The sequence below is a fragment of the Botryllus schlosseri genome, chromosome 16 (assembly GCF_051294905.1).
Source record: "Botryllus schlosseri isolate E-star chromosome 16, Bs_hap1, whole genome shotgun sequence".
NCBI classification, from domain to species: domain Eukaryota; kingdom Metazoa; phylum Chordata; class Ascidiacea; order Stolidobranchia; family Styelidae; genus Botryllus; species Botryllus schlosseri.
This window is the reverse complement of record NC_137251.1, coordinates 8,525,710-8,535,898: the sequence shown is the minus strand read 5'-3', so window position 1 is coordinate 8,535,898 and position 10,189 is coordinate 8,525,710. Positions and strand designations below refer to the sequence as shown.

General features: G+C 42.1%; 1 protein-coding gene and 1 pseudogene across 2 annotated transcripts; both read left to right on the top strand.

Moving 5' to 3' along the window:
* The first annotated feature begins 4,881 nt into the window (after positions 1-4,881).
* Positions 4,882-6,276, top strand: LOC145459514 (uncharacterized; annotated as a pseudogene). The gene has a single exon (XR_013921437.1). The product of XR_013921437.1 is annotated as an uncharacterized LOC145459514 (transcript).
* A 1,882-nt stretch (positions 6,277-8,158) lies between these two features.
* Positions 8,159-10,046, top strand: LOC145459511 (uncharacterized). The gene has a single exon (XM_080338170.1). The coding sequence runs from the start codon at positions 8,497-8,499 to the stop codon at positions 9,589-9,591; it is 1,095 nt and encodes a 364-aa protein (XP_080194296.1). The 5' UTR covers positions 8,159-8,496; the 3' UTR covers positions 9,592-10,046.
* Positions 10,047-10,189: the final 143 nt, after the last annotated feature.

Below are 10,189 nucleotides of genomic sequence, written 5' to 3'. Positions count from 1 at the left end.
ATCAAGATATATACTTCGAAAGCTAGTCGCTCATCTTCGTATTCAACACATTCAAAATCAACATAGACCGATACCGGCTTTTGCGAAAAATCCGATATTGGCTAGGCTGTGCGAGTGTGCGGGTGTGGGCATTGCGCAATGCGCACCTATACAATATATACTCGACTTCGGTAACGAAATTACTGATCCAACTGTGCAGGAAGAGCCTTTAAATGTCGCACAGAGTTAGAACGCATAATCCGAATAATAGATACGAAATCTCGTCATCACTCCCGCTATGGAAACACCTTCAAAATCTATAGAGCAATACAGGTTTTTGCGTAAAATCTGTTCCGCAGGTAGGCCTATAGGCTGGATGCAGGACCGTAACAGCACTTCGCCAGGCCCGCCAAAACGTTGGTCCTGGGCCCCAATAGGGTGATAAATAATGGCCGAAGCCGAAATGCCCATTCGAAGTTGCGTGTATTTGTATATTGCATAGGTTTGCGCAAAGTGCGCTATCGCATACCGGTAGTAGATTTTACGCGAGTATATAGGTGAGCGCAGCCTAGCGCGTTACGTATTTTTCGCAAAAGCCGGTATTGGTATTGATGTGGATTTTAATCGTGTTGCATACCCAGATGAGCGACTAGCTTTCGAATTGTATATATTGATGATGTCATCTAACACTGTAGCAAATTTGAAGATTATCACTAACTGATTAGGGTGGTAATTTCGTTATCGAAGTCGAGTATATAGGTGCGCGCAGCCTAGCGCGTAACGGATTTTTCGCAAAAGCCGCTATCGGTCTATATGGATTTTGATTGTGTTGCATAGCCAAATGAACGACTAGCTTCCGAATTGTATATCCTGATGATGTCGTCTAACACTGTAGCAAGTTTCAAGATTACCACTGACTGATTAGTCTAGTAATTTCGTTATCAAAGTCGAGTATCTAAAGTGTGATCAGCCATTTAACCTAAGGCAAATTGTTCGATTGTTGCGCTGCGATTGACCAAAGCCGCTAGATTCAGTCAAGCGTGACTTAACAATGGGAAAACGGGAGTTTCCGTTCCATAATCACATTCCATAATATAACCATAGCAATTTACAACGTTATATGATTAACGATTGACATGAGACTGTATCATGAGGGATAATATTTTAGAAAATTTATAAAGCGCTGGTAGCTGACACCCTCAGCTATAGCTAGGTCTATACATAGCATGGACCCATAGTGCCTTGATACCACAACACCATCCATGCCTTTGATAGGGAGCTGGGAGGTCAATCGGAGTGGAAGGCACTGGCTTGGTTGTTACCTCAGCTAGGCCCAGGTGGGTGTCTGATTTCAAAAGACCACACCGAGTCGTTTCGACTCCTTCCCATCAGTTCATTGTATCGCAATCTTGTAGTATTGAACTGATAAAATTAATAACACTGAACTGAACAGTGCTCTTGGTTCGATCTGCTATAAGAACTGCATTGAACGTGCAGTAGGATTAAGATGTCGGTGATCAGGTGACCTAATTTCTGCATTTCGTGTTTTCCTATTAGTTAGATCTTCGGCTTCAATTTGCGTGCCTCCACAGTCGACACCACATCGAACGGTGTCCTAGACTGAAGGTTTCCTAATTAGTGACTTTCATCAAGTTGATGGTTAAAGACTTTTGTCGAAATTATGAAGTGAATCCACCGCACTAGACGGCCTGTATGTATTTTCCAAGTCACATTCTTTTCGTATATCTATTATGATAGGTATTCGTTTCACTGAATACATTCCCACCACGAAAAGAGACCGATCGAACTGCGACTTTTAATTTTAAAGGACAGTTATTGACCATATATTAGTCACAAGCATAATGACTATTCTTGTCCATTAGAGGTCAAGTAGAAATTTTATTTCTAAAATGCAGTCGCGTATAGTTACAAAGTTCGAGTAGCCCCATTGAACAGACGAGATTGCCTCATCATGAGAAAATAGTGGCGCATTTGCGCCACTCAGAGGAATAACGGATTTAATATGCCATGCGGAAGGAGGCGACATTACATCATCAAACTTGAGATAAAAAGGGCGGTTCAGAGTTCAGAGAGTGCATGGCCGTTGTCCGCCCGTTGTCTGGCTTCGTCACTGGACTGGAATTTTCTGGGCCGCCGCCTACGCGTCGATGTTAGCCAGGGAGTGAGTCGTGCTCAATTGTATGTTGAAAGTCTTACCTGCTCTGGTGGTAATTATGCTAAGATTTTATAGGAGAGGTGCTGTAATCTATAGGTGTCTATTCTGACTATTCGCGGTCCCCGTACGTTACTCATGCGTTGTATACAGCTTGATCCTACTAATTGTCAGACAGTACATATATAATGACGTAAGTGTAGCCAATTGCTCATCCGACTCCTTGACTGTATTCATACTGTTCTACACAAATCTTATAACAGTTGATAGTTGATTTGCTGTAATGAAGGATTTACCTTGGCTTCCATGTTCAAATTGCCTTGTATTGTGTTTATTCCAGACTGGAATCGGTGGTTGTTTTCGACAACATGTTGTGCGTGACAGACGATTTTCTCGCGTGATTGGAAAATTTCATCCGCGTGACGGAAATATTTTTCGCTCTGATTCGGTACTGAATAACTTTTTAAGCGACACAATGTGTTAAAATAGACCTGGTATACGCCGGACTAGGGTTAAGCCGTTGCGCAAATGCCACGCTTGCTTGCGTTGATTGTAAAGCGCAAGCGCCTTATTCTGGATCTGAACTCCGGTATCGCTTTGTGACGTCAGCATAATTCAATAATTGGCGTGATCAGATGCAAATGTTTGCGTGACGTTGCGCGTGCCGTTGCCGCTGATTCCACTCTGGTGATTATACATGACGCTATATAGAACAGGAACAGGTAGGGCCACATTCGATTTTAACCTGCCTGCTGGCAGTTTCCGGTCTTATATGATAATATGGCCCGTGGTCACATCCTGTTACAATTCTCCACCACGGTACTTGTTTACTACGTCAATATAGTGACTGCAGGTTATATTCTTTAGTTCTTTGTTTTCTTTGTGTCCGACATGCAGATAGAGTTCAAAGAACTTGTTCATGAGTTTGATCGACCACAGGTCCACAGGTGTCTCGTTTACCTGAACAGCTATTAAAGTACCGTACATTACATTACATTATTAAATTCATCGAATACTGTTTCGGTCTCTGTGCTTTGAACTTGCAGTTTTCACTAAATTTAGTGATCACTTGTCAGTTAAAGTTCTAGCACAGAGGAGGGCAACAATTCCAGTCGGCGGGCCGGATATGGGAAAAATCAGGTACTTGGCAAGCTGGATTCCTGAATCAATACATTACACGTGTAGTTATCCACCTAAATAAGGATTAATGGTATTAAGACCCGCCTCTGTGCTAGAACTTTAACTGACAAGTGATCACTGTTGTTAGGATTGGACCAAGTAAGAGGAACAGGTTTTATTGGTCACAACAAACGTCTATTGCTGTTGTTGCGTTGATGAAACAAGTTTTAATGTGTATTCTTGAAACCGTTGTTCAACCCATTAAGGACTAAAGAATCGCCGCATGAATCTACTTCCTCCCTCAAGTACCAGTCCTTGACACCAGACCCATTTTGCTTTACATCAATGATAAACAGAAGTCATGTCCATGTCATCCACAAGTCTACATCATGATGTGTCGTTCCGCCAATGCTAACTCCAGCCGTCTGCGATATTGTAGCCGAGGTTTACTCAACACTAGTAACACTCTATAAAAGTCGAAACCCTTCGAATTACTTCTCGGGTCTAGTCTACTTTCTTATCCACAAAGATATCAGCATCACGAATCAGGGTTCCCCATAAACATACCAAAATTTATGGCGTTTATAATTGGTTTAGGAATAGGGATTAGGTTGAGGTATCATAAAATTAAGGTTGGGTAAAGGTTAAGTTGGGATTGCACAAAATTAGGGTTGGGTTTTAGGATTAGGTTAGGGAATAGTTAGTAAAATTAGGGTTAGCGTATCTTTAAATTAGGGTTTGGGTTAGTTAGGATTGTTGGCGCTTCTTTATTATACGATTACGACAAGCCAGTGTCTCCCCCATGACACCAACAAATGTTTCCCATGAACACGAACAAAAATTTATAAACATCAAAAGGGGGGATATTAGGGTTGGGGGAGAGGGGATATTAGGTCATGTTGTTATGGATAAGAAAGTAGACTAGACCCCACTTTTCTATATTATCAATCGTACTAATTGTGTTATGCTTGAAGCCTATGTATCGAAAATTCTCATAGAACCCGCACACTAACTTTTCGACTACCGAATTATAAAGTGCGATAAGTGTAGGAAATAATTTTTAATCACTATTCACAGTAATACAGTTTAACCCTCGAAATTTCTTACAATACCTACAAGTTATTGAGGAAAGTCAGGAAACTAATGTAAAACTGAGGCATGCGTAGTATTGTCTTTGCAGAATTTTCCCAGTTAGCATGGATTTATGATTAAATCGCAAAATCTGAAGAGCTGAACACAAAACGTGTTGAGACTAATATATTAGCAAGTTGTATCCAAGTAATATGTATTCCTCTTATTGGTTTGTGCTCAAACTCTTCGTCTAGATTCTGGATATAATGCGATTAATCAATTTAAACCATGCATAAAACTCGTAAAATGTCTACTCCAAGCATACAGAAATTTGAGAACCCATAAAACCTTCGAATTTTGCTTAAATTACTTCTAATCTATATTCTTAGTGACGTCACTGTCTGCCTATCCTGTGTATTCTGATTTTGAATAGCCTTGGCCTGATCAACAGTCGAATGAGCAGCTGCAAATTTACTTGCGGAGTCTTGTAATGTTAGCCTATTGGTACTGAAAGCGAGAAAAACCCAAGTTGGTCACACTTTGAGCCGCATTTGATGCAAGAGTTTTATCTTCAGGTTCTTCATATCGTATTACATTATATTTTAGTACACATAGAATTTTTTCCAAGCACTTTGCTCTGTAAAGATGGACGATCGGGAGTCAAAAGTCTACATGGCGAAACTGGCAGAACAGGCCGAGAGATACAAAGACATGGCCAACTTCATGAAAGAGGTTGTGAAGATGGAACCAAGCACGCTCTCCGTAGAAGAAAGGAATCTCCTGTCAGTCGCGTACAAGAACATGGTTGGAGCCAGGCGTGCGGCTTGGAGGACGGTTAGCAGCATCGGCGCAAAATATCAAGAGCAAGCCGCCAATGAAAACAAACTCCGTATGGTGGAAGACCTGCGTAAAGAAATAGAAGGCGAATTGGACCAGTATTGCGGCGAAATCGAGACGCTACTCAAGGACCATCTCATCGCGAAATTGGATCCAGAGACGGATAAAGAACCCGCCGTGTTCTATCACAAAATGCTGGCAGATTATTACCGATACCAAGCCGAATTCAAAAACGGTGACGAAAAGGAGACTGTTAAGGCCAAAAGTTGTAAGCACTACGAAAGCGCCCAAGAGAGCGCCAAAGGCCTCCCGGAAACGCACCCAATTCTGCTCGGCCTCGCGCTGAACTTCTCCGTGTTCAAGTATGAAATCATGAAGGAACCAAAGGAAGCCCGCGCTCTCGCCAAGAAAGCGTTTGACGACGCTTTGGCGAAACTGGATGATTTGGGCGAAGACTCGTACAAAGACTCCACTCTGATCATGCAGCTGCTCCGTGACAATTTAACGCTGTGGAGCTCTGACGAAGAAGGTCAGGAGGATGATGACAGCGAGCAGCAGCAGCAGCAGCAAGAGGATAATTGAACCGAATAACGAGGCTCAAGTCGACCATCGGCGGCGCCTCGTGACGTAGTCTTTTTTTTGTTAGTCGCATTGTCAACCATTCATATTACTTGCCTGTCGGTGCAGATTCGCGGCGTTTTGTCGGCCCTTTTCTCCCGATGCGATCATGTTGTCAAGATCGACTGATCGGTCGCGCTTTCTTTGTGGCAGTAGTGACAACGTGCAGTGCGTTTGGTGGTGAAGAGGCCACCCCGATTGTGCGTTGTGTTAGTATTAAAACGGACCGCTTAATCGAAGGCGTTTCTGATCTGTGACGCTGCTTCGCGCCCGTGATAATCTGCTCTCGATGTTGCTTCAGTGATGTTGCTATCTTCAATCTCCCATTATTTTGTATTTTGCTTACCGAACGTGCGGAAGAGGATTGTATAGTAGATGTACGTTACGGAATTTACCTTCATTTGTTGCACAGTAGTACCTGGATTCTCAATATACGGCAATTTGCTCGATTGATAGCTTGCGGGCTACTGAGACTTTCATGAGTTCTTCTGCTTGAGTCGTTGCTTCAAAACTGTTGCTGCCCTCGTGTGTGATGCGTGATAGTTCAGCCTCACAGGATGGTAAAGGATTTGTAGAAACTCGAAAAATAATGTAGCATTCAAGAGATGATGCCACATTTAGTCTGGTTGAGTTATGTTTATGCTCGTAGATGCAGAGTCTGTTGAAGCACAAACTGATGTTGAAGACTATATTTAGGGTTCATAACCAATATTCCCACTAAGCTGCATAATTGCGCAGTGCTGACACGGTCTCTGTGCACAGAAAATCTACGCTGCGCACACAAAATCTGAAGTGATGACCTTGTTTTTAGTCGTTACGCACTGTTGTCCAAGGGACCGCGCAGTGAGTTGGTGAGTGCGCGCAGACTCGTGAAAAATTAGGGGGAACATTGTTCATAACTTCTTAATTCATGTGAGAGGATGCAGTTATCATCAGGTGGTGCAGAACTGGTGTGTTCAAGATATCAGGTAATTCACGATTATGGATTTTGTTACTTTGACACTCAAATTATCCCTTGAAACCTACTCTGATTGTCGTTCACAGCGATTTTGCTATAATTCACGAATTCCTTTCCATACCCTTCCAGCAAACTGCATGTTTGACGAGGTCACTTCAATTACGCGTGAGGGCAACCTAGCCTCGATTTCTTTTTTAAGGAGATTATCATTTTATTAAAATATTCATCAAAACACCACAAGATTATGATATAATGAAAAGATAGGGGGTGCCGAAACAACTTACCTGTTCATCAGGTACCCACTTCGCAGTTATTCCTAAAGTGAGCGCTAGCGCCCCCAGGGGCGTTTGCGAATTCGAAGAGAAAGCTAACTACAAATTGGGAGATCGTGGGGCGCTACAAGCGATGTCACTGTTTAGGAAAATCCGTACATTAACGACTCACACTTCCTCTCTGAGAACCAAAGCCAGATTTATGAATATGTGGTCACATCATCCGCGGTCGTAGAAGGCGCACGAAATCCGTCATCAACGCTCTCTGCAGATGTTCCTGGTCACTTTGAGTTATCTCACTAACCAATCAAACAACGAATAGACTAATTATTCATCGACACTTAATGAACGCAAGTTTATGAGGACACATTCAAACGCGTGTTCAACGAGGATGATGAAGTTTTGAGATGTTATATGATATATCGCACCGAATCGACGTATAGGATGGTTGGATACTAGTGAATAGCCTGCTAGTCAGCCCTCACCATTTACCGGGCCACGACCTGACACATCGATATCTCCTTCCGTCACTTGCCACTTTATATTTGCTTCTTTTACTTTCCATCCAGTGTGGATGTCTCTCCTCTTTACATCGCCTAGGCCCAGGTGGGTGTCTGATTCCAAAGATGACTTCACTACTCCAACTCGTTTCGACACCTACCTATCTTTTCATTGTATCGCATTTTTTGGTGTATTGAACTGATAAAAATTGCTAATAGACCGAATTGAACTGACAGTGAACCGCGAGCGATTTATCCTTTTTATCTAGTTCGTCACAAATTTTTGGGGCCACTGGTTTAGTAAATAAGTAGTGAATCTCGCCATGCACGCAGTAGATTACCGAAATCGTATGGACTGAGAACAGGTCTCGTTAGTGACTCGAGTCGTATGAGGTAGTCGTGTCATTCGTTCGTCTGTTGTTGTTCATTATCGTTCTAAATGCCATGATCGTGATGCAATAGAAATCTAATAGAGTGGAAAGGACTGAGTCGTGAACTTGCAAAATGTCATCAGGGAGTAACAAGGTCAGTGATATTTGGCGCTTTGTATAAATAAACAATGTCGCGTAATTCTTCATTTTCAAGCTGATAAATCAGGTTACAGTAAAATTGCGACTTGGGTTATCACATTAGTCAGAGATTGTTTGACTATAGATTACTAACCTACGGAGGTAAGTAGGTTAGTAGGTTGGCGGAGACACTCGTTCTGCTCGGAAGCCGAACCGCGCAAAAGGCACGTGATCTACGCATTTGTGTTTTCTTCACGACGCAGATGCTTTGCAAAATTCGATATTGTTGTATGTGCTTAAGTTTGGTATAGGTATACAATACTGGTGGAACCATTCTTATTCTGCACCGCTTGAGGCTTTGCGATAATTGACTTCTGGAATTCGAGGGTTTGCTACGAAACTGTTTAGTTCCCTTGTCATTGTCACACTCCTTGCCCGAAAACGGAGCAAAAGAAAGAAAATGGGAGATTGGGTACACTGTAACGTATGCTGCCGACAGCCTTCTAAGAACGTGAGATTTTTAATTTCGACATGCAGTCACATATTCTGCGAGTCCTGTGCCGGCAGAGGAGCTCAATTTAATTGCCCCGTATGCCAATCGACCTGTCATGTTAAAGAGTTGAATGATAAACTCGATCAGCACTTGAAGGCATTTTTCACGGTACCTGAATCACAGATCAAGAAACAGGTTGAAATCATGAGGTTTCAGGCTACACATAGGTCCTTATTGATGAAACAGATGAGAAAACAAATTGAGATCCAGGGTAAGAAAATTGAAAGCATGGGCAAGATTATCGCCAAAGCAGAAGAGCAATTCGCAAAGATGAATAAAGAGAAGGAAGGTTTGCAAGCTAATTTGGAGAAAACTGTGAATGATAAAACCATGCTGTTGATGTACGTAAGGAGTTTGAAGGCACATGAATCTGGTCAGATGCAAAGGCCAACAACGCCACGTAATTTACTAACAAGTCCAAGTGTCGCATCCCCATTTGTCGAAGCGTTTAGTAAGCGGCCATCTCCACATCAGTCTCCAATGAACGTATCTGCCTCTTTTCAACGTGGTGGTAGTAATTTCATTTCACCGGCCACCCCAATTACACCGTTATCACAAAGTCGTTATGGCACTCCTAGTCCCTTCTTGGAGAGGCAGAACATAAATAGAAAAAGGTTGTCAGTTAGACCGCCACCTTCGAATGGCAGAATGGGCACTCCTACGCAGGTAACAATTAAACCAGGTTGCGGAGGTCGAATTACATCCCCTGTTGTGAGTGTTAATAGATCACCTGCTTTTGCTACTGGATCGCGGCCAAGCTCAGTCATCGGAACATACGATTCAATGGATCCAAAATTTCACAAATCTTCAAGACTATCAGATTCTGCAGACTCGTTCCGATATGACAATAGGAGATCCTCGCAGCAGAATATCATTGAGAATTTGAAGCCGTCTCCTACTGCAGATCCCAGATCACTCTCTTCAAAGTATTTTGTCAGAGCTGATAAATCCAACCAACCGTGTACCCCTATACCCAACTCGAGACACTACACACCTAGGTGATGATATTTTTGTTACGATTATGTTAGTCTGCGAATTTTCGTCGCTATACCGAGTGCTTGAGGTTAACATTTTATAAGATTTGGTATAACTGTTTCATACTTCTAGTCTGAAAGGCTCCGTGGATGCACTCCAGCAACATTCACCTGATCTAGACTTTACTATTGAGTTTGATGATTTGTATATATTTCTCGAACATACCAATATGCACGGTATTCGGTATAAAAATAAGCTGCATTGGCTTTCCAACCCTGATGTATGTTAACAGGATTTGCTAACGAATTTGCAATGATATTCATTGTTGTTGACACTGTTCTTTAAAAATGTTCTTGGTTTCAGATACACATTTGTATTTCATTGCATATGGGTCTATATCGCAAATTCAAATTTTATAATGTAACGATATATATATTTTGATTTATATTGTTCTTACCTTCTGGAGTTATATTTCTTTTAGTTTCTTGACTACCTTATGATAGCTGCCCTAACAATATTCTTGACTATAAACGACTATCGAACATGACATCAATAAAGGGGATTGTCAAAGAACACTCATATTCCATTTCAATGCAGAGTCCTGTTGTAGATAACGTTGGCGTGG

What these genes read in the sequence shown, in the direction of transcription:
- LOC145459511 (XM_080338170.1), top strand. Translation starts at nt 8,497, where the DNA reads ATGGGAGATTGGGTACACTGTAACGTATGCTGCCGACAGCCTTCTAAG.